At 40.4% G+C, this 25,870-nt stretch overlaps 1 protein-coding gene across 4 annotated transcripts in view; it reads left to right on the forward strand.

Annotated features, from left to right (window-relative positions):
• Positions 1-25,870, forward strand: part of sdk1a (sidekick cell adhesion molecule 1a) — an 856,101-nt gene that overhangs the window by 694,952 nt on the left and 135,279 nt on the right. For all 4 annotated transcript variants that reach the window (XM_043711901.1, XM_043711903.1, XM_043711902.1 and 1 more), the window contains one exon: positions 6,413-6,602. In XM_043711901.1, the coding sequence (XP_043567836.1) occupies positions 6,413-6,602 (190 nt within the window). The remainder of the gene's footprint in view (positions 1-6,412; positions 6,603-25,870) is intronic.

The following is a 25,870-nucleotide window of genomic DNA, read 5'->3' on the forward strand; positions in this document are numbered from 1 at the left end:
AAACGTCGATTCTCCTGTTCCTTGGATGCTGCCTGACCTGCTGCACTTTTCCAGCAACACATTTTCAGCTCTGATCTCCAGCATCTGTGGCCCTCACTTTCTCTAAATAGAGGAGATCCTGTGAAGGGTGATAAAATTATCTACAACTGAAATATGGGCTGAGTCATGAATGGGAATTAAAATGATTTTTCAGTGCATTTCATAGCTTATTCTATTTATAATTGTCATGTGTGTTTTATATACACATCATAATAGTGGGTGTTTAATTTAATTAATGTATTTAATTTCATTTGTTCTCAAATTGTGGATGATAATTCCAAGGCAACATTTATTACTCATCCTTGTCTAGCCTTGAGAAGGTGCTGGTGATTGACCTACTGATGTATGTCCAAGGTTATGGTGCGATTTAGAAAGGAAATTGAGGGTGGTGACATGTTATTACTACTATTATCTTTAATAATGGCAATGGATCATGAAGGGTGGGGCTGTCAAAATAAAGGTGAGTTTCAGCGTTGCAATCTGCAGATTTTGTGTACTGCAGCTATAGCATGGTAATGATGAAATGAGTGTCAAATGACAGGAGCATCAAGTGAGCTACTCTCTCCTGGATATTGTATGGATATTCCTGGATATATATATAGATTCTAGAGTGATGTTGCAGCTACCTTTGTCAAATTAAGTGGTTGATGTTGCATCACCTGCTGACATGAAATTTGTAAAACATCAAAGGAATTTTCAGTCACAGCATGAGCTACTCATCAGAGTTCCCAAATGCTGCTTCCTCATGTACCCACTGCACTAACATGGATATCAGGTTAAATCTTGTGTCTGTGATTGCCCACCAGTGTTTGATGATGGGGTCTCAGGGATGTTGGTGACTGCAGGGCAAAATTCTTATTATTTGAATGATCAGAAAAGTTCTCTGTTAATCCAAAGGGATCCACTAACTCATTGAGGAGAAACAGTAGCTTTTTGGGAATATCACTGGATCATAATCCATCCAGAATGCCAAGTCAGTATTCTGGGGACATTTGTTCAAATCTGCCTACAGCACATGGACTGCAGCAATTCAAAAAAGCAATCTACCACCACCTTCTAAAGGGTAACTAGGGCCAGGCAATAAGTGGTGGTCATCCAGTGAAACCCACTAAGCCTGCACCATGACAAATGGAGAAATTTGAATTTAATAAAATTTGGAACTAAAAACTAGCTTAATTGTGACCATTTAATTGCAGTTCATTGTCCGAAAAAAATCTGGTTCACTAATGCCCTTAGGGAAAGAAAAACTGCCATTGTTACCTCCTGGCCTAACTGTAATTCCAAACCACAATAATGTGATTGACTCTTAACTGTCCTTTGAAACAGCCTAGCAAGACACACTATTCTATAAAACTACTACAAAGCCTAAAGAAAGAAATGAAAATGATTTCGCACTTGACATCATACATCAACCTAGGTCCCAAAATTGACAATGACAAACACATCCACGTCAACCCTACAACATCTGGGACCTTGTGCCAAAATTGGAAGGGCTACCCCACAGGCTATGTAACAGCCTGACATTGTCATACTTATGGAATCATACCTTATAAAGGATGTCCACTGTCACTAGAGATGGCTACATGGTGGCATACCCTCTACAGACATTTATCTTTTACTCTGGCCTCTATGCAATCTCATGGCATCAGGTCATGGGCAAGAAAACCTCTTGCTGACTACTACCCACTGACTCTCTTCACCCCACACCTCAGCTGATGAACCAGTACTATGCTATGTTGAAAACCACTTGGAGAAAGCACTGAGTGTGACAAGGGCACAGAATGTACTCTGGGAGGGGGACTTCAGTGCCCATCATCATAGCACCGCTACTAATAGAGCTGACTGAATCCTCAAGGACATAGCTTCATATCCGCGCCCATAGTAAGTGTTGTGGGAACCAACAAAAGAGAAGTTCTACTTGGATCTCATTGACGTCCTTGTCACAAGTCCATCCTTCCTTAACAGTAATATTAGGAGTGGCCTCACGTTTTGGAGATAACTCCTGTTTTCACACTGAGGACATGTTCCATTGTCTTGTGTGGCACCAGCACCGTACTAAATGTGATAGACTTTGAACAAGATCTAACAACTCAGAACCAGGCGTCTATTGGTCAGTGTGGGCCATCAGCAACAGCTGAATTGTATTGAACCACAATCTGTAAGTTCATGGCTTGGTATACCCCTCACCTTATCATTATCACTTAGAGGTAAATCAACCCTGGTCCAATGAAAAGTGCAGGAGGGCTAGCCAGCAGAAGCACAAGGCATAACTAAAAATGAAGGGCCAACTTGGACAGCTACAACACGGGACTAATGGCAGACCAAACAGCAGAAACAGCATGTAATAGACAGGCAAGGCTAAGTGATCCCATAATGAATCTGATCTATGCTGTCCAGTCCTACCACTCTCGTGGTGAATGGTGGTGTACCATTAAATAGTTAACAGTAAGTGGACACTTTCCAAATATCCCCATCTGAAGTACTGGCATTAATTTTCAGAAATGCCGAGTGGATGGCCATCTGAATTTGTTTCAGAGATCCCCAGCATCATAGATGACAGTATTCAACAAATCTGATTCATTCCATGTGATATCAAGAAACTGCTACAAAGACTAAGAGTACTGGCAACATTTCCGCAATAGTACTGAAGGCTTGTGTTTTCGAGCTCATTGTGACCCTAGCCAAGTTGTTTCAGTACTGCTTCAATGCTAGCATCTACCTGACAATATGGAAAATTGTCCATGCATGTCCCTCTCACCACTTACTCGATTGTTAGTAAAGTGATGGACGCAGTCATTGACAGTACTAATAAGCAGCACTTGCAAAGGATTAACCTGTTTGCTGGTGCTCAATTTGGTCCCATCATGGCCCCTCAGCTTCTGGCCTCATTACAATCTTGGTCCAAACATAGTCAAAACATCTGAATCCCAGAGGTGAGGTGAGAGTGTATGTCCTTGACATCAAGTATGAATTTGGCCGGGTATAACATCAAGTAGCCCAAGTAAAACAAAAGTTAATGTGAATCAGAGGGAAACCTCCTTGCTGGATGGAGTTGTACCCAGAATAATGTAAGATGATTGCTGCTGTTGGAGGTCAATCATTCCAGCCTTCAGGAATCTCTGCAGGAGTTCCTCAGGGTGGTGTTCTCAACCAAACCACCTTCAGCTGTTGGTGGGCAAGTTGTTGGAGGGAATCCTGAAAGATAGGCTGTACATGTATTTGGAAAGACAAGGACTAATTCGGGATAGTCAACATGGCTTTATGCCTGGGAAATCATGTCTCACAAACTTGATTGAGTTTTTTGAAGAAGTAACAAAGAAGATTGATGAGGGCAGAGCAGTAGATATGGACTTCAGAAAGGCATTCAACAAGGTTCCCCATGGGAGACTGGTTAGCAAGGTTAGATCTCATGGAATACAGGGAGAACTAGCCATTTGGATACAGAACTGGCTCAAAGGTAGAAGACAGAGGGTGGTGGTGGAGGGTTGTTTTTCAGACTGGAGGCCTGTGACCAGTGGAGTGCCACAAGGATTTTGCTGGGCCCTCTACTTTTTGTCATTTACATAAATGATTTGGATGTGAGCATAAGAGGTACAGTTAGTAAGTTTGCAGATGACACCAAAATTGGAGGTGTAGTGGACAGCAAAGTGTATTACCTCAGATTACAACAGGATCTGGACCAGTTGGGCCAATGGGCTGAGAAGTGGCAGATGGAGTTTAATTCAGATAAATGCGAAGTGCTGCATTTTGGGAAAGCAAATCTTAGCAGGACTTATACACTTAATGGTAAGGTCCTAGGGAGTGTTGCTGAACAAAGAGACCTTGGAGTGCAGGTTCATAGCTCCTTGAAAGTGGAGTCGCAGGTAGATAGGATAGTGAAGAAGGCATTTGGTGATAAATAGACAAAGTCTTTTTCCTGGGGTCGGGGAGTCCAAAACTAGAGGGCGTAGGTTTAGGGTGAGAGGGGAAAGATATAAAAGAGACCTCCGGGGCAACTTTTTCACACAGACGGTGGCACGTGTATGGAATGAGCTGCCAGAGGATGTGGTGGAGGCTGGTACAATTGCAACATTTAAGAGGCATGTGGATGGGTATATGAATAGGAAGGGTTTGGAGGGATATGGGCCGGGTGCTGGCAGGTGGGACTAAATTGGGTTGGGATATCTGATCGGCATGGACGGGTTGGACCAAAGGATCTGTTTCCATGCTGTATATCTCTATGACTCTATAAGATCAGAAATGGGAATATTCACAACTTCTCAAATACTGAAACAGACCTTGTCCATATATGACAGGACATGGACAACATCCAGCCCTGGGCTGATAACTGACAATTAACCTTCATGCCATTCAAGTTGCAGGCAATGGTTATCTCCAATAAGAAAACAGCTAATCATCACGTCTTGATGTTCAATGGCGTCACTATTAAGAATTTCCTGCTGCCACTATCTGGCGGTTGGCATTGGCCAAGAACTGAACTGGGTCAACTATGGTTGCAAGAGCAGTTCAGAGGCTACAAATTCTGCAGCACGTAACTCATTTCCTTTCTTCCCCATACCCTGCCACCAACTCTTATACAAAAAGTCATGAGCATGATGGAATATTGTCCGCTTATCTGAATGAGTTGAATCTGACAACATTCCAGAAGCTGGATACCATTCAGGAAAAAGCAGCCCATTTGATTAGAACACAGTACATCACCACCAGCACTCACATCCTTCATCATTGATGAAGAATGGCAGCAGTGTGTACAACTGCGAGATGGACTGCAGTGTCTCACCTAGGTGGTCTGAAAATACCTTCCAAATCCACAACCAATTCTGTGTAGAAGATGAGCAACAGATGCATGGGAGCACCAGCTACCTACAAGTCAGCCTGTAATAATATGAAAAAATTCACGCTGCAGTTTGAGAGGCAGCCGCTGGAATCAGGTGTATACAATCAGATATTACAATTGAGTAAAGATAACCACAAAGACGTGAAGGAGGAGCTGACCCGAATTGATTGGAATGGGAACCTAGCAAGGAAAATGGTGGAACAGCAATGGCAAGAGTTTCTGGGGATTATTCGGGAGGTATGGCAGAAATTCATCCCAAGGAAGAAGAAGCATACTAAGAAGGGGATGACACAATAGTGGGTGACGAGAAAAGTCAGGGACAGCATAAAAACAAAAGAAAACACAGACAGTATGGTGAAGATCAGTAGGAAGACAGAGGATTGGGAAGCCTTTAAAAATCATGATATCCTAAAGTTTATTGCAATCTGTCAGTTAGTATTAATATGAATTCTTTGTTGGTCATAGGCAAATGGGGCAGCATAGCACAATCTGACAAACAGCAAAGAGTTAATAATCGGTTCATTTCTGTTTTTATATCCATATTATGTTTTTATTGTGGGATGATTTATGTTGGGCCAGACGCCTGGAGGATTCAGCTATTTTTTTAAATAGTGGCATGTGATCTTTTATGTTGAATTGAACTGATGGATGGGATTTTAACGTCTCATCTGAAAGAAGGTTGGTCAGACAATGCAGCCATCTTTAGTATTCCATACAACTGTCAGTATGGATTATTTTCTTAAGTTACTGAAGCAGAGTTTGAAACTCAACCTTTTGACTTGGAGGCAAGATTTCTGCCACTAAGCCAAACTGGTACACATGACTGAAGTCAAACTGTACAATTTTCTTTTCAGCCTTGAATCCCAGCAACTTATTGCGCTCTCATCCTGCTATCCCAGAAGTTTGTTTGAGATTTATTGCAAATCTGTGGTTCTCTGTATGAGAATTTTTGCCTCTAGGCAAAAGAAGCAGATTTTAATTTTGAACTGGAGGAAGCTCTGTCAATTATTCTCTTCGAGGTTAATTCCTAGTAGTCAGTACTACGCAGTCACCACTGTTAAACTTCATTAGCCATTGATCAGCCCAGTTGTAAACCTGTTGAGCTATCTTGATAAGAACTTGATTGCTTAGCATAATTTTAAATTTTGTACTCCATCGTTCTTGTGCCTTCCAGTGTAATATCATTAAGTATCCTATTATGTGAAAGGTTTTCATGCAACAAGCTGTATATTAATTTCATGCAGAGTACAAAACATATCTCAAACATTTGAGCAGGATTAAAATGTAGACTTAACAAACAAAGAAACTTTTTTTAAAAAATTGTTTTATTTCAAGAATCCAGTAATTGAAGTGGTTGATTTTTTTTAAATTTACCTTTTCCTGTTAACACTGTTTCCAGTGTTAGAAATTAAATTTTTAATTTCAGAAAATGTGTGCATATTTTGTAATATGACATTTCTTTCACTCAGAGTTAAAATGTGTGGAGTATTAAAAGTACACTTTCGCTGTTGTACATTAAACTGCCTATATTTACAGATCCTGTACCAAGAGAAAGATTCTGAATTAAGTATTTGCACTCATCTTGTGAAAGGAAATTTTACACAATCTGTTGTCCTAAATGATCTGAGGAAGTATAGTCCATATGAGATTCAAGTTTTGGCATTTACCAGAATTGGGGATGGAGAGACAAGTTCACCACCTGTAATAGAAAGAACAAAAGATGATGGTAAGTCCTGAAATGATATATTTAGTTAATCTAGTATCTTTTATTGTGGCTGCCATAGTCAGCTGAGAGAGAAACAGATATTCCTCTGGTTTTTTTTTACCTTTACCATCTTAACCAGAATATGTTCATTTGCTTCTTATTAACAAGTTAAGTTATCTCACAGTTTGAAAGTTACTATTTAAGGCTTTCTGAATGGTTCAGGTACTTTATTTGATGAATACAGATCCCTGCCGACCAAGGAAATGCAAATTGTCGGTCAGAAAGCTATACTTACACTCAATACCTTTGGATTTGGAAGAGAAAATTGACCAAGATTCTTGTTTTTGATCACTGTTTGGGGATTATTACTGAAATTTCCATACCAGTGAAGGTTGGTTAGAGACAACTTTACACTTAGTTATAATAGAAGAGAAAATGAGGTCTGCAGATGCTGGAGATCAGAGATGGAAATGTGTTGCTGGAGAAGCGCAGCAGGTCAGGCAGCATCTAGGGAACAGGAGAATCGACGTTTCGGGCATTAGCCCTTCTTCAGGCTAATGCCCGAAACGTCGATTCTCCTGTTCCCTAGATGCTGCCTGACCTGCTGCGCTTCTCCAGCAACACATTTCCATCACTTAGTTATGATATCCTTCTGGATGCTTCACTTTCCAACACTTGCTCGGTATATTTGCACTTTAAAAATAACTATGCAGTAAATAAGAGATTGCTTAGCAGTCATGGCACTGGTCAACACTTTTGGGAGAAGACAAGGGGGAGACAAGTCCTGCTAATAGGTATATATAATTTGATTTCAATAGCAAACACCATTCCTTAGTCTCAGATATGTGTCTCTGCATAAGATATAGGAGCAGAATTAAGCCATTTGGCTTTGAATTTGCTCTAACATTAGATCGTGGCTGATATGTTTCTAGACCTCATCTCCTGCCTTCTCCTATAACCCTTAATCCCTTATTAATCAAGAACCTATATATTTCTGTCTTAAATAACTCTCAATGACTTTTCCTCTACAGCCCTCTGTAGCAAAGAGTTCTACAGATTAACCTCCCTCTGACATGAACACATCAGTGACAAAGTTTCATTGTGAACTTCTGAAAATTGATCATCTTTGAATAAGTGGTTTTAATGATATATTCATTTATGAAATACCTCTTGGTTGAAAAATGTTGATAGAGGAATGTTTAATGCTGGTGTAATCATTCTAACTTGCACGCATCTTCGAAGGTTTGTGTATATTGCCAGAATGTACCCTGCTGACAGTATATTCCACTGTCAAGTTCTGTTAACAAAAAATAGTAAGCTCATGTTTCAAGATATGAAGTTCTGGTACTTTGCGTGGGTTATAAATTTAGGAACCTTCAAGCCTCTCCATTTGTTGGTGTCTTGCTATTTATTAGTAGGAGGGGAAAGTTTATTGTCAAGGATATTTCAAGAACGTTGCATTTGCAATCTTTGGATTGAGAGCCATCTTTGTTACATTTTAAAGTAAGAGTATCAATTTGCTTAAAAATTCTTATTTGGAGAACTGATCTTTTGCATGTAGCCACTAACTAGATTGTGGAGCTAACATCTTCATTTCTATTTTTTGCTAGATCCTAATTTTCCTTCCTTCCCTTCTCTCTTGAAAACCTTGCCTGCTAGTTAGAGTATGGTTCAACAGGCGTGGATCATCCTCTGGTTCCTCCTTGATGGAGCTTCAACACTGACTGGCAAGCAAACCTTTGATAAGAAGGGTATTAAAAGCGATTCGTAATCCAATATGATCTGACAAACGGGATCATGGTTGACAATCAGATGCAAGGTCTCTGGTCAATTTTAAACACTGCCACCCCACCAAAAACAAAGAAGAACTAAACTGAATAGTGATCTTTCAGAATGTAGAGACTCTGTTCCCTTCATTCTATTGCTATGATGTGTCAGAAGATGGTCCTTTCAACCTCAGTGTGACAAGGAGTAAGGTCATCTAGTCAGTTTTGAACTACATTCAAATTTAGGGTGCAGAAGTGAAGCAACAGTGCAGCACCACTGGACCATCTAATTTTCCCAAAAGCAACCTTTATTAGTTTTAATTAATTAACATTACAGAAATATAAAGGGCATAGATAAATTAAAGACCAGAAATGATAGCATTTTCACTAATCATAGTGTCTAAGATGAATGATGACCTCTAATATTTGTCTATTTCTTGAACTTGCAGAAACCAATATCAACCTTACTGTCAATGTTAAGTAGTAAAATCTAAATTGTCTTTTCCTACCTCCACTAAAATATTTAAATATATCTTCCTGTAGAATATAAAGCAACTAAATTTCTCCTTGTTATTTCAAGTGCTTGTGTTATTCCATCCTTTTTCATAAAGAATATCCAGAATTGTTCACAGCACCAACAGTAGTAACAATGTGTACTATGTACCAGATGCAGTGCAGAAATTCACCAAAATGACAGCATCATCTAAACCCATGACCACTTCCACCGAAAAGGACAATGGCAGCAAATACATGGTAACAGGAAACACCATCACCTCTCCAATCCACTCATCATTCTGACTAAGAAATATACTGTCATTCCTTCACTGTCGCTGGGTCAAAATCCTGGAATTCCCTACCTAACCACATTGTGTGTCAATCTGCAGCACGTGGACTGGTAGCAAATCCCAAGTTAAGGAATTACTGCAATGTCTATTAGATTTTGTATGGAGCAGCACTGGTAGAGCCTAATAGGGAAAAGGCAGTGCGGGATTTGGTGATGTGTAATGAGCCAGACTTGATTAGGGAGCTGAAGGTGAAATGACCATACTCGGAACAGTATCTGTAATATGATAGAATTCACCCTTCTGTTCGAAAGGCTGAGGCCGCAATCAGATTTAATGATATTTCAGTTGGGTAAAAGTAACTAAAAATAATGAGGGAGGAGCCAGCCAGGGTTGATTGGAAGGGGAGTCTAGCAGGGAAGATGGTGGAACAACAATGGCCAGAGTTTCTGGGATAATTTGGGAGGCACAGCAGAAATCCATCCCAACAGTGAAGAAATATACAAAGGCAGCCATGGCTGTAAAGGGAAGTCAGGGACAGCATAAAAGCAAAAGAAAGCTCATAGAATGTGGTGAAGATCAGTGGGAGGCCAGAGGATTGGGAAACCTTTAAAAACCAGCAGAGAATAATTTTAAAAAGCAATAGTGGGGAGAAGGGTAAGCTAGCTAGTAACATAAAAAGAATTTGCAAGAGTTTTTTGTATCCATCAAGGGTAAATGTACAGTAATATAGTAAGGGAATGGGTCTGGTGGGTTACTCTTTGGAGGCTCGGTGTGACCTTGTTGGGCCAAATGTTACCACACTGTAGGGAATCTATTCAACGATTCTATCTAAAAGGTAAGAGAGAGAAGAGTGGAGATTGGATCACTGGAAAATGAGGCTGGAGAAGAAAGTAATTGGGAACAAAGAAATGACGGAGAAACTGAATAGGTACTTTGCATCAGTCCTCATGGTGTTAGACACCGGTACCAAATCAGAACTTAAAGAAAATCAGGGGCTAGAGGTGAGTATAGTGGCCATTTTTAAGGAGAAGATGCTGGGGAAACTGAAGTGGCAGGAGGTGGATAATTCACCTGGACCGGATAGACTATGCCCCAGGTGTCTGAAGGTGATAGCTGAGGAGATTGTCGAGGTATTGGTGGTGATCTTTCAGGAGTCCCTAGAGTAAGGAAGACTGAGAAGTCGATACTGTAACACCCCTGTTTAAGGCGTGGGGAGAGGGAGAAGCCAGGAAATTATAGGACAGTTAGCCTGACCTCTGTCATTGTTAAGATTTTAGAGTCCATTATTAAGGATGAGATTGTGAAGTGCTTAGAATCATAGAATTCCTACAATGTGGAAGCAGGCTATTTGGTCCATCAAGTTAGCACAGTGGCTCAGTGGTTAGCACTGCTGCCTCACAGCGCCAGGGACCCTGTTTCAATTCCTGCCTTGGGCAACTGCCTGTGTGGAGATTGCACATTCTCCCCGTTTCTGCGTGGGTTTCCTCTGGGTGCTCCGGTTTCCTCCCACAGTCCAAAAGATGTACAGGTTAGGTAAATTGGCCATGCTAAATTGCTCATAGTGTTAGATGTAAGGGAATGGGTCTGGGTGGGTTGCTCTTCAGAGGGTCGTTGTCGACTTGTTGGGCCGAAGGACCTGTTTCCACACTGTAAGGCATCTAATCTAAAAAAAAGTCCACACCGACCCTCTGAAGAACATTCCATTTAGACCCACTCCCCTACCCGATCTGTAACCCTGCACTTACCATGGCTAGTCCACATAACCTGCATATCCATGGACGTTTTGAGCAATTTAGGATGGCAATCCACCGAACTTGCGCAAGTAGGAAGAAACACAGACACGGGGAGAATGTGCAAAATCCACACAGTCGACCGAGGGTGAAATCATACTCTGGCCCGTGGCCTTGTGAGGCAGCAGTGCTAACCAAAGATCCACCATGCCACCTTGGAAGTGCATTGTAAAATAAGACTAAGTCAGCACAGTTTCATCAAGGGGAGATCATGTCTGACAGTTTGAATTCTTTGAGGAGAAAACAACCATATTAGATTAGATTAGATTGCTTAGATTAGATTACTTAGTGTGGAAACAGGCCCTTTGGCCTAACAAGTCCATACCGACCCGCCGAAGCGCAACCCACCCAGACACATTCCCGACATTTACCCCTTAACCTAACACTATGGGTAATTTAGCATGGCCAATTCACCTCCCCTGCACATTTTTGGATTGTGGAAGGAAACCGGAGCACCCGGAGGAAACCCACGCAGACACGGGGAGAATGTGCAATCTCCATACATTCCCCTACATTTACCCTTTCACCTAACACTACAGGCAATTTAGCATGGCCAATTCACCTAACCTGCACTTATTAGACAAAGGAGAGCCAGTGAATGTGATCTATTTGGATTTTCAGAGGCTTTTGATAAGGTGCTGCATTGGAAGCTGTTGAATAAGATAAGTCCATGTTGTAGACACAAAGTACTGGCTTTGATAGAAGATTGTTGACTTGCAGGAGGCACAGAGTAGAAATAAAGCAGTTATTTTCAGGATGGCACCCGGTGACTAGTGGAGCTCCATAGTGGTCAGTGTTGGGACCACAATTATTCATGTTATACATTAATGATCTGGATGAAGCACCTGAGGGCATTGTTACTAAGTTTGTAGATGACATAAAGATACGTGGAGGGACAAGGAGGCTGTAAAATGACAGGCTAGGAGAGTGGGCAGATAGAATACAATGTGGGAAAGTGAGAAATTATGCCTTTTGGCAGGAAAAATAGAGGTGTAGACTATTTTCTAAATAGGGAAGGCTTTGGAAATCTAAAGCACAAAGGGACTGAGGAGTCCTAGTTCAGGATTCCCTTAAGGATTAACACGCAGGTTCATTTGGCTATTAGGAAAGCAAATGCAACATTAGCATTCATTTTGAGAGGGCTAGGATTCTTCTTGTGTAGGCACAGCTAAGACCTTAATGTGGTCAATTAAAGGCCAGTTCAGGCTTTAAGTCGGCATCAGCCCCATTGCCTGTCATCCTGGCAGGTGTGAAAAGTGCTTGACGACCTGCCTACCGGGTGTGGGGGGGGAGCTGCAAGGGATCTCCATTTGTTCCGAATGTATGTGGGGAGTTCCTGGACCAAGGGGGCCAGGATAGTGTCAAGGTATGCAGAGATAAGTTTGGTGGGTCTGGAGCAGGCAGAGTTGTGAATATTTATATCTTAGACCCCTCTCCCGACCCCACATCCTTGATGAAAGGCTTTTGCCCGAAACGTTGACTCTCCTGCTCCTTGGTTGCTGCCTGACTGCTATGCTTTTCCAGTGCCACAATTTTCAACTCTGAATTCTGACACCAGTGTAAATAATTCCTGGACTATCCAATTACATTTCTTTTCATTTTAAGCATCTTCTAAATTCTCAGCACTACAAACTACATTCACAAAACATTTGCAATTGAGTGTTTTAAGACCTGAAATCATACTGGTCAACCTGTGTTATAGCTCCATTCAAGGCCAATCAATCATTTCTAAGACCCAATCACCACAGATGGAGTTTCACCAAGATTCTGTACAACTGAAGTGACACACCCTTGTTTTGTATTCCAGCCTCCTAAGGTAAAGACCAACATTTCATTATTCTTTATGATAAATTATTATAGCTGTTGACTAGTTTTAATGAGTTATGTAAATGGACATACAAATCCCTGTTCCTCCACAGCTGCTCGTCTCTTACAGTTAGGAAAATATTCTGATTTGTATTTCGCAGATCCTAAGAATAATACCATTTAATTTATACTATCACTATTTCCTAACCTCTTGAGTTTGCAATGATTCAAGAGAAATGGCAGCTGCTGGTCTTCAGTCAAAACATCTGCTCTGTAGAGGTCCTCCACATTTAGTGAGCCTTTCTTACTTATTTGCTGTCCCTCCCAGTTTGATAACATAAACAAACTTGTAGTTTATTTCTGGTCCAAAGACAATTTACTTAAATAACAATGGAATCCACAAGAATCTCTGTGTTCCATATGCCGTTTTAAAAACATGACATACATTGGTTACAATTACATTGTAACCTTTAATAGGGTTGGAAATTTATGTTGGCATAATGTCATTCTTATTACACTTGACTTGGTAAGGAAATATTTATTGAAATTTGAGAATGGTTGTTCTTGACTGCATGAATAACAGAGGCATCTTCGTGCTGAGATGCGAAGCTGGGAGACGATCCAAGATCTTGGTTGATTAAGATTGAGAATGAAAGTATTCTACCAATTTAAAATAATTTATAACAAATTAACACAAATAGACCGTGCATAAATATTAGTTTAACTTTTAACCCCTCTATAATTGTATATGATCATCTAATTGGAAGGGAATTATAAATATCCAATTCAGGTGTGGATCTGTACTGACTGTTGAATACCAGTAGACTTGAAACTAGTCTTCAGAACCTTAAAAGTCAGGATTAATTGAGAATTTGAGTATTGCTGAAAAAGAGAGATTTTGTTGAAGTCTTTCAACATGTACTCTTTAGGACAATTCATAAGAATACCAACTCGAGAAAAAACAAGCTTTTTACTGTTTCCATACTTTGGGGATTCTGAGGGGAGAGTTGTGATTGGTACAGGTACTGTCATGGAAATGCACCAATTAATGATGATTGGCAATTAACAGTTTATCTGCCTTTCAGTGTAGAGAAGTAGATGTTGATCAAGTGTAACACAAAGCTTCCTTTTAATCAGCCAAAGCCATTTAAATCACAGTAGAAAAGATAACAATGTGGTTTTTGATACGTTTTGGACTCACATTCTCAACCTCTCCCCTTATCTGAGGCTTGACGACCCTCAGGTTAAACCACCACCAGTCAACTCTCTAATGAGAAAACAGCCCCTATGGTCAGGTCAGCCAATGACAATTTTGTCTAATCTCATTGTGCTTTATTTCAGTGGAAAGCACTGTGATGCATGTTAACAAATATACAATAATCAATGTAAGAGCAAATTCTTATGATGAATTACTGCCCTTACAGAACAAATCTTTATGATGAAAAACATTACAATAGAGCACCTAATACTGATATCTGAAGGTTGTGAAAATATTCAGAATATTCCAGACTCTTCAGCAGGATGTACCCACAGCTGACATCGGACTCACTAGTCTATAGTTCCCAGGCTTCTCCTTGCTGCCTTTCTGTAGTAAAGAGACATTAGCCACCCTCTTGTCTTCCATCTGTGGCTGTAAATGATACAAATATCTCCGCTAGCGGCCCCATAATTTCTTCCCTAACTTCCGATAATTTGTTCTTGCACACCATTTTTCAGGGATGTTGCAAAGTTTTAGAGGCCCATTAAAAGCAGGACTCCCATTTTCTTCCATTTGGAAGTTTTTGATGGGGTTTCAAAACCTGGGAACTATATCGATCAATGGATCTGATGTCAGTGGTAAGTAAGTTATTGGAGGGGATTCTAAGAGATAGGATTTGCATGCATTTGGAGAGGCAAGGACTGATTAGGAATTGTCAGAATGGCTTTGTGTGTAGGAAATCATGTCTTGCAAACTTGATTTACTTTTTTGAGGATATGACCAAGAAGATTGAGGATAGAGCAGCTGATATTGTCTACAACCTTTGACAAGTTTCTGTATAGTAGACTGGTTAGTAAAGTTAAATCATGTTGGATCCAGGGAGAGCTAGCCAGTTGGATTCACAGTAGGAGACAGAGTGTTGTGGTAGTGAATTGTTTTTCAGACTGGAGGTCAGTGACCAGTGGTGTTCTGCAAAAATCGCTACTGGGTCCACTGTTGTTTGCCACTTATATAAATGATTTGAATAAGAATATAGGAGGCATGGTTAGTAAGTTTGCAGATGACACCAAAATTGGTGGTGTACTGGATGGTGAGGAAGGTTATCGAAGAGTACAATGGGATCTTGATCACTTGGGCCACTGGAGTGGCAGATGGAGTTTAATTTAGATATATGCAAGGTGTTGCATCTTGGTAAGGCAAATCAGGGCAGGACTGATCTATTAATGATAGGGCTGTAGGGAGTATTATCGAACAGAGAGACATAGTTCCTTGAAATTGGCATCACAGGTAAATGTGATGAAAAAGACAGCATTTGGCACGCTTGCCTTCATCGGTCAGAGCATTGAGTATAGAAGTGGGGACTTCGTGTTTTGGCTGTACAGGACATAGGTGAGGCCACTTTTGAAATACTGTGCATAGCTCTGATCATCCTGCTATAGGAAGGATAAAGAGGTTTATAAAATCATAAGGGGCATAGACAAGGTGAGTAACAAAGGCCTTTTCCCTAGGGTGGGGGTGTTCAAAACTACATGGTATGGTTTTAAGGTGAGAGGAGAAAGATGTAAAAGGGACCCGAGTGGCAGCTTTTTCACTCAGGTTGGTGCAAATATCGAATGAACTGTCGGAGGAAGTGATAAGATGCCGGTACAGTTACAACATCTAAAAGACATTTGGACAAATACATGAATAGGAAAGATTTAGAGGGATATGGGTCAAACAAAGGAAAATGGGACATTTTAGTTTGGGAAATCTGGTCGGCATGTCGGACTGAAGGGTTTGTTTCAATGCTGAATGATCCCATGACTCTCTGATTCGAAGTTTGATTTTCACCCCCAGTTAAAATGTAGAACCTTACCTCAAAGTGGCAGGTGTATTTTTTTGCACACTAGGCACTCCCATTAAACAAAAATACTAGTAAAGGGGTAATTTCAATGAACACGTAATCAACAGAAGAATGCACTGGGGACTTCGGTTCAAATGCCAAATAGCACTTGGGGAATTTCAATTCAAGAAATAAATTCGGAATACCATGCCTCCTATATTCTCATCCAAGTAGTCTCATGAAACTATTGTCACTACTCATGGGGGTTACATTCCGGAAATCAAGCCCTGCTATTACCAGAATGATCAGAAAAGTTACATATTTTAAAATAAGTCTTCGAAAATCCCCAAATTATCATCTTCTAGGTCCAGGTTAACGGAAAGCATAGACTGCGTTTCTGTGCTGTTAATAAGAATTACTATTTATTATAAACATTGAATCTGGCTACAGGTAAACAGTTACAAACTGTTGGCATACAACACTGCAAATTAAAGCCCTAATCTCCTTGTAAACTCCTCTTTCCATCAGCACATAGACAGACAGGAAAACAAACACATGGACGGGGGAAAACTGGGAAAGCAGTTCAGTTGATCTGTTGAGTTTCTCTTTTCTGATCAGAACGTTTCTTCTCTGCCTTCCATTTCTCAATACTTCCATTGGTTTGCAAGAGGTACAGCATGTCTGGTTCACTTATAAAAGAGTTCTCAATTAACAGTCACAGGTAATAGCAATTGCTGAAGGAAAGATAAACTGGTTTTCTTCAGGTTTAAAGTGGATTTTACTGGAGAACAGAGATAGCTCTTGAGCTGGTGGAGATCTGTCAACTTCTCTATATTTTGTTCCCACCCTAAGCTGCTCAGTTACCTGAGAACCAGTCACATGCTTGCTGATAGGCAAAGGTCTGTGTCATCAATAACTGGTCAATTTTCCATAGACTAATAAACTTCTTGTTGTCAACCAAAGTCCCTTGACTCCAGTTCATCTGCAGCCTATAATTAGATTACTGCCTGTTTGAGCAGCTGTTTAAATTATGTTGGCCATTTGCCTTGTTTTTCAAAGCATGCAGCAATTCTTGGCTTTTTAAACAGTCTTCTAATTTCAGTCTATAATGCTAACTGTACAAAAAATAAAAGGCATTATGATGAGTTGATGTAAGAATTCATAGAAAATCCACCATCCTTATCTTATCTGATTCCAGACTGACAGCAATGTGAATGACTCTTAACTACCCTCTGAAATGGCTTTAGCAAGCCACTCAGTTCAAGGACAATTAGAGATGGAGAACAAATGCTGGTGCTACTGGTGACACCCACATCCCATGAAAAAAATATTTGAAATGTTCTGCAGTTGAGAATTCAGACAAAACCAGATTTCCTCCAAAAAAAATTAAGTGCTGCCATACGTGCACTGAAACAGCACCTCTGACAAGAATTCTGCTCAAAGTGTTTGATTTTCTAAATAAATCAGTGACATCATAAAATTCAGATAATTTGAAACTGGTGTTTTAAAAGTATATTTGTCACTTAAAAAGTCCATCGAACATCTTAAATTCTAAATCCACCTAGGAGCGCCATTGTCTGGTGTTGGTGGTAGTCATGTTTTTGTCAGGCAAGGCTTCCTTCATGGCTTGTTTTAATCTCAATTGATGTATTCTGCAAAGATTTAAGAAGTACCATGATTACCTTTTCCAGATAATTACAGCTTGGGTCTGCTTAGGGCACATTCAACTGTGTATTGCAGTTGATTTAGTCTGAACTTGCATTGGAGAAGAGAGTAATTGAGATAAAACTATACAACAAGAGTTAAAATGTAAAACGTTGTACCAAAATGTACAGCTGCCAAGCTCATGTAACAAGTAACATAACAAATATTGCCTCACCAAAAATAAAACAATGTTTGAAGACAAAGTACTTGGATCAAAGCATTTTTTTTATTAGTCCACTAGTTTCACGATCATGGCAAAAGTTGAACTGTTAATATCACGCTTTTTCAGGAATATGGCTAAGGGTGAAATGGATCCTTGGCAAAAAGATGTATTCAGAAAGCCAAACTGCCATTTTTTTTCTTTGATTGCCTTTCTACAAATCTGCCAGATTCTAAAAACTGAAAAAGGAAGATTTACTTGATGATCTCTGAAAGCTGCAGATGAGTTCAAACCAATCCATTGGACTACAGCTGAATTGAATGCTACCTTGTTGCTATTGACAACACTGCTGATAGCCCCTGGCTGTATTTTCGTTGCTGCCACTTATCAGTTGAAAGATCCTGTTTTGCAGTCAAATCTATCTTTATAGCTGTCAAGAATAGGCACAGTTACATTCCTGACATCAGTCTTGGATGAGAGACCATGTTAGCAGTCGTGCAACAAACCAAATTTAGATAATTCACTGAACTATAAAAGTCTGCTTCTAACATTATGACTGGCCAAGTTTCTCCTATTCGTATCAAAAATTTATTTGACAATGGTAAGGGTTATGATCATAAATAGATCTTGTGATGAAATAAGATATTTGCCAGAAGACTTTAATTGTAAAACTCTATTTAACCTATAGGCACATGGAATGAAATTTAATGCCTTCTTACCTGTGACAAGTTTAGCTACAGGACTGGAGGATGCCCCATGAGAACTCCTACACCCTCCTGCCTCTGCCCTGATTGTCTCTGGGGCAGGAAGTCTCATGGACTCTTGTGCTGCCCCAGGGCCAGTTGATACCTGGGAGTTCACAATACTGGATGCCCAAAAAACAAACCAGTCAGTGCCTGATCAAGAGATTCAGGATCAGGAAGTGAGAACCTGCAGTAAGCTTTCGCATTACCTTGCTGTCTGCACCCCAAATCCATCCAATTTCTTGACCTCCCCCTCCCACCAGTATTCACCTGTGGCCTGGATCCCTTCTTGAGCTGTTGGATGGTGTGAGGGGTGCAGGGTCAGGGGTTCCACCCAGAGATCCTAAATCCTGTGGAAGGGCCAACACTGCCCGGATTGAGCCTTCCCAAAAGCATTCTCTCCCACCAAGCACCTCCTTCCCTCTCCCCCCCTCCCCCCTACATTTCCTACTTTAAATTTCTCTCTTGGATTCAACATGGCCATTCTTTGTGAATGGACAATCTTTAAATTGTGGGTTATTTTATTAGCAACATATTGCAAAGTATATGTAAATAAATACTAAAAGGCAAAACAGACACTAATTTCAAAGCTTCACTAATGGCAATGAAAGTCTACGGTTATTGTAGTAAAAGTACTGAACAATCCAAACAGAAAATATGAAAGAAGAGATAAAATAGAACTACCTCAATTCTCCTACAATTCCCCACACTTAATTCATTATGTTTTATTTTCTGTTTTGCTGCTACCAAAATTATAGCAGTCTATTTGAAAATTCTAAAGAATCTCTGTTGGGAGTCAGGAAGCAATTCACGTTCAGTGCTAAAATTTCAATCCTCTTGAATCATCTGGTACTGACAAGTTGGTCAGTCATGAAATAGTTCTGACAGAGATAGAAGAGGCTGCTGGGAAGCTTCTTTGTGTTGTCATCATAAGTTAGCTTGCAGATTACATTGCTTCTTCATTTTTCGGAAATCGTACCTTGAATTGGGCTTTAGACTGGAAATGTAAATCCATTTTAAGTGTGGCTGGTTTGATCAGTGATCAGTTGTGATATGCAAATGTATAAGGTATTTGTGGTGCTAGCCTCTTTCAATGTATAAAACCATTCTGCAGAGTGGAGTGACTATACTTCAATCATAGTGATCAAATGCAGAAGAAGTCCATTCAGCACATTCTCCCTGAGTCGATTCTTTGGTACAGCCATCCAGTTATCCTCGCTCACTTGCTTTTCCGGTCCATTTCTGTTTATGCCATGTTTTGGTCCTGTGGCAATTTTATACACTGGATTAAATCTTTGTACAACTGCCCATTACAATGATAATTATGAGACCATTCATAACATTTTGTCAGGCTACTTTGACCATGTTGGGTCATTTTACTTGGACCAAGTTTGGAACTGGCAATATCCCTTTCCTTTTTGAGTTACACTTCTTCCTGGTTTTAGTTTTGATTCAAAAGTAGTTGGTGCATAGCATCTTTGAATTGTATTAATTGCAAGCATAATTGTAACCTCAGTCAAATTTGCCTTGCTATTTACCATCAGATTTCCTTCAACACCATTTTCTTCTTGTGCTTTCAGGGCAATATTGATGTTAAGAGTACGATAGTAATTTCAAAATCAATCATTCACACCTAGAATTTCTGTAATGGAAAACCTTACCCTTTTTGGCAAAATTAAAGGATTTTATACTGACAGCAATAATGATAGCCAGGCACCAGGTGAGCAGGTTCAAGGAAAAACTTTGAATCCTTGTTGTTGCTTAAACTCCCAAAAGTTTAAAGGGGAGATGAAAAAGCAAATAAGAAAAGCAAAGAGAAAAGTCTAACAGCTATCATTAAGGGGAAACCCAAAGACTCCTACAGACACACAAATAGTAAAAGAATGCTTAAACAAGTTGTAGGTCCACTTAAAAGAGCATTTACACATGGAGGTAAGGGGCATTGCTTAGGTATTAAATGAAAACTTTGCAGCTGTCTTTGAAAAAGAGGAGGATGTTGCATAGGCTCAGAGAAGAGTATGTGATAAAATCAGTAAACTGGAAATTAGGAATAGCAAGGGTCAGAAAGCACTGGTGGTAGTACTGTGCGAACCCTCCAACAGTAATTATAAAGTTGAACAGAGCAGTAAACAAGAAATTCATGAAACTTGTCACAAAGGCAGTGTGACAATTGTGGGGATCTTAATTTTATTTCATCTGAGAAAATAGACTGTTTCTTGGAGCATATATTGTGGAACCAACCATGAATAAAATCTTAAAACTAGCATTGTGTCATAAATCCTGGTTAACTAGTAGTGTTGTAGTAAAATGTTCTGTTGAAAATACTAGTTATAATAACATTAAATTCCATGCTAATTTTAAAACCAATGAACTTCAAACACAAGCAACAATCTTTAACAAAACCAATTATGTACATATGAAAGGATGACTGACTAAGGTTAATTGGATAAATAAACTAAAAGGTATGGCTGTAAATAAATTGTGGGAACAATCCAAGAAATAATTCAAGGTATTCAACAGAAGTACATTCCATTGAAAACAAAAACTCAACATGGAAGAGCCATCTGTGTCTCACTCAGGAAGGTAAGGACAGTATTAGATTAAAGGAAGAGGCTTCTAATATTGCTGAAAACATTAATAAGTCTGAGAACTGATATGAGTTGGAAACCAGTAAAGGCCTACCAAAAAGTTGATAAAAAGTACGAAAGAAGAATAATCTAATCAGAAACACAAAAATAAATTCTAAGTACTTTTATAAGTATATAAGTAGGAGGAGAGTAACTGAAGTAAACACTGATCCCTTAGAAACAGAGACAGGAGAAATTATTGTGGTGAATAAGGATCTTGCAGAAACATTGAACAAATATTTTATGTCTCATTTTACAGAGCAAGACATAAGTTTCTTTCCAGAAATATATGGTAACCTAGGGGCTAAGATTAAAATCGGAAATTAATGTTAACAAACCAAAAATAATGAAAAAAATCTAAAACACTAAAATCCAACAAATCCCTAGACCTGATACCCCGCACCCTAGAGTTCTAAAAGCAAGAACTGCAAAGATAATAGATGCGATAGCTATGATTGCTGACTAAGTGTTGCTTGATAGTGTTGTCAATGATCTGTTCTATGTGCTGATGATAGATAGTAGACTGATCAGACAGTAATTACTGTAGTCTAAGTGGATTTGTCTTGCTTTCTGTGGATAGGATTGCCTGTGCAGTTTGATATAGTGGATTTGTCTTGCTTTCTGTGGACAGGATTGCCTGTGCAGTTTGATATAGTGGATTGTCTTGCTTTCTGTGGACAGGATTGCCTGTGCAGTTTGATATAGTCTGCAGTGTATATGGGCATCAGAAGTGGATATATTGAGATAGAAAAATTAGAAGAGAAGCAAAACTTGTTAAAAGGAAAGCAGTTACAGGTTTTTGAGGATGCAAGGCAGAGGCCTTTGTTTAAGTCAAAATAGATGATTTGTGGATCAACACTTGAATTTTTCATTTTATATTACTGTGTGAACCAATTGAAAACTAATAATCAAATTAACAAATGAATCAAAGAACCACCTGATTTTAGGGAGAGATATTGCACCCTAACGCCTGCAATGCCCATGGGTCTCAGAAGTGACAACTCCCCCTCCAGGGAATCCAAATTCAGATGTAATCACAAAAGGGAGGCAGGTAGTCAGGTAAAATGATCTCCTCCATGGCCCACTGCCCGGATTTATTAATGGCCATCTTGGTGGGAGTCAAGAGCAAATTCACAAGGAAGTGACCAGTTTGCCGAACTGACCTTGCATCAGGTGGCCTAAAGATCAGACATGTGGGGGTGAAGTGCAACCAAAGGTTTTGAAGAGCAGCTCATTCAAATAGATTCATAGAGTCATAGGGACGTACAGTAAGGAAACAGACCCTTCGGTCCAACCTGCCCATGCTGACCAGATATTGTAACCTTATCTAGTCCCATTTGCCAGCACTTGGCCCATATCCCTCTAAATCCTTCCTATTCATATACCCATCCATATTCCTTTTAAATGGTGTAATTGTACCAACCTCTACCATAGCCTCTGGCAGTTCATTCCATACATGCACCACCCTCTGCGTGAAAACATTGCTCCTTAGGTGCCTTTTAAATCAATCCCCTCTCACCTTAAACCTATGCTGTCTACTTCTCAACTCCCCCATCCCAGTGAAAAGACATTGTCTATTTATCCTATCTCTGCCCCTCATGATTTTAAAACCTCTATTAGGTCACCCCTCAGCCTCTGACGCTCCAGGAAAAACAGCCCCACCCTATTCAGCCTCTCCCTATAACTCAAATCCTCCAACTCTGGCAACATCCTTGTAAATCTTTTCTGAACTCTTTCGAGTTTCACAACATCCTTCCAATAGGAAGGAGACCAGAAGTGCATGCAATATTCCAAAAGTGGCCTAATCAGTGTCCTGACCAGCCACAACATGACCTCCCAATTTCTATACTCACTGCTCTAACCAATAAAGGAAAACATACTGAACGCCTTCTTCACTATCCTATCTACCTGCGACTCCACTTTCAATGAGCTATGAACCTACATTCCAAGGTCTCTTTGTTCAGCAACACTCCCTAGGGCTTTACCATTAAGTGTATAAGTGCTGCTCTGATTTGCTTTTCCAAATTGCAGCATCACACATTTGTCTAAATTAAATTCTATCTGCCATTCCTCAGCCCATTGACCCCTTTGATCAAGATCCTGTTGTAATTTGAGGTAACCTTTTTTGCTGTCTACTACACCTCAAAGTTTGGTGTCATCTGCAAACTTACTAACTACACCTCCTATGTTCCCATCCAAATCATTTATATAAATGATGAAAAACAGTGGACCCAGCACCGATCCTTGTGGTACTCCACTGGTCACAGGCCTCCAGTCTGAAAAACAACCCTCCACCACCACCACCCTATGTCTTCTACCTTTGAGCCAGTTCTGTATCCAAATGGCTAGTTCTCTATGTATTCCCTGAGATCTAACCTTGCTAACAGGTCTACCATGAGAAACCTTGTTGAACGCCTTACTGAAGTCCGTAAAGATCATGTCCACTTCTTTGCCCTCATCAATCCTCTTCTTTACTACTTCAAAAAACTCAAATTAAGTTCATGAGTCATGATTTTCCATGCACAAGGCCATGCTGACTATCCCTAATCAGTCCTTGCCATTCCAAATACATGTAAATCCTGTCCTTTAGGATTCCCACCAACAGCATGCCCACCACCGATATCAGACCCATTGGTCTATAGTTCCCTAGCTTTTCACTACCATCATTCTTAAATCGTGGCACCATGTTAGCCAACCTTCAGTCTTCCAGCACCTCACCTGTGACTATTGATGATAGAAATATCTCAGCAATCACCTCCCCAGCTTCCGACTTTAGGGTACACCTGATCAGGTCCTGGAGATTTATCCACTTTTATGTGTTTCAAGACATCCAGTACCACCACCCTCTGTAATATGGACAATTTTCAAGGTGTCACCATCTATTTCCCTACATTCTATATCTTCGATGTCCTTCTCCAGAGTAAACACTGATGCAAAATACTCATTTAGTTTCTCCCCACCTCCTGCGGCTGCACACACGGACTGCCTTGCTGATCTTTCAGGCGCCCTATTCTATCCCTAGTTACCCTCTTGTCCTTAATGTATTTATATAATACCTATGAAATAAATGCTTTAACTGAACACATCACAGACATGGACTGTTCTAGGCATGAAAAACACAGGTGGCCTAGTATTCTGTATTTTTCCAGGGCTGCCGTGTTGAAAACCTTCAATGCCCAATCCCCAGTAATGCAAGAGAAGACTCCCACTGGAGGACCCTGACGTCTCCCCAGGACTAAGCACCTCAGCATGTCTGACAATTGAAGAAGGTGCAGAAATGGAGGCACAACAGCAGCCTATATAGGAACCCCCTCCATGCACAATGATTCTGAGGGAGAGGATTCTGAGGAACAGGACTTAGATGCATTTGGAATGGCAAGGACTGATTAGGCATGGTCAAGATGGCTTTGTGCATGGGAAATCATGCCTCACTAACTTGATAGAGGTTTTTGAAATGGTGATAAAGAAGATTGTTGAAGGTAGAGTGGCAGATGGACTTCAGCAAGGTGTTCCACAAGGTTTCATGGAGTAGACTGGTTAGTGAGGTTAGATCACATAGTATTCAGAAGAAGCTAGCCAATTAGATACAAAATTAGCTTGACAGTAGGAGACAGAAGGTGGTGATGTAGGGTTGCTTTTTGGGCCGAAGGCCACAAGAGTTGGTGCTGCGTCCACAACTTTTTGTTACTTCTATAAATGATTTGGATGTGAATATAGGAGGCATAGTTAGTGAGTTTGCAGATGCTAACGTATCTGTTGGCAGCCAGCTTATGATCAATGCCATCCAGTGGCTTAGAAACATGGTACTGAACCTTGACTGCATATGTAGTGTCGAGTCAGCTGAAGCATGTAGTAGACTCTCTTTTGAATTGTCCTCCATTTCGCTGAAATTTCGTATTAGCTCCAGGTCCCAAAATCTGCCTCAAGAGCAGTTATCTTTTCAAACAGAGGATGGCGCATGTATGGAATGTGCTGCCAGGAAAAGTGGTGGAGCTGGGTACTATTACCACATCTGAAAGGCATCTGGATATGTATATGAATAGGAAGAATTTAGATGGATATGGGTCAAATGCTGGCAAATGGGACTATGTCAGATTGAGATGTCTAGTCAAAGTTGTCAAATTAGACCAAAGGGTCTGATTTTATGCTGTATGACTTGGTGACGCCGTGACTCTAGGGCTGAACTTGTGGAACTGGGTTCTTGAGGCAGATTTTGGGACCTGGACTTAATGTGAATTTTCATCCAAATGGAGAACGGTTCAGAAGCAAGTCCATTACATATTTGAACTACCTCAACGCCACATATGCAATCAAGATTGAGTACTATGTTTCTGAGGCACTGGATGGCATTGATGACAAGCTGGATGCCAACAGATATATTAGCATGAGTTATAGAGTCATAGAGATGTACAGCATGGAAACAGACCCTTCGGTCCAACCCGTCCATGCCGACCAAATATCCCAACCCAATCTAGTCCCACCTGCCAGCACCCAGCCCCCATATCCCTCCAAACCCTTCCTATTCATATACCCATCCAAATGCCTCCTAACTGTTGCAATTCTACCAGCTTCCACCACATCCTCTGGCAGCTCATTCCATACACATACCACCCTCTGCATGAAAAAGTTGCCCCCTAGGTCTCTTTTGTATCTTTCCCCTCTCACCCTAAACCTATAGTTCTGGACTCCCCCACCCCAGGGAAAAGACTTTGTCTATTTATCCTATCCATGCCCCTCATAATTTTGTAAACCTCTATAAGGTCACCCCTCAGCCTCCGACGCTCCAGGGAAAACAGCCCCAGCCTGTACAGTCTCTCCCTGTAGCTCAGATCCTCCAACCCTGGCAACATCCTTGTAAATCTTTTCTGAACCCTTTCAAGTTTCACAA

Source organism: Chiloscyllium plagiosum, chromosome 21, assembly GCF_004010195.1.
Source record: "Chiloscyllium plagiosum isolate BGI_BamShark_2017 chromosome 21, ASM401019v2, whole genome shotgun sequence".
In the NCBI taxonomy this organism is placed as follows: Eukaryota; Metazoa; Chordata; class Chondrichthyes; order Orectolobiformes; family Hemiscylliidae; genus Chiloscyllium; species Chiloscyllium plagiosum.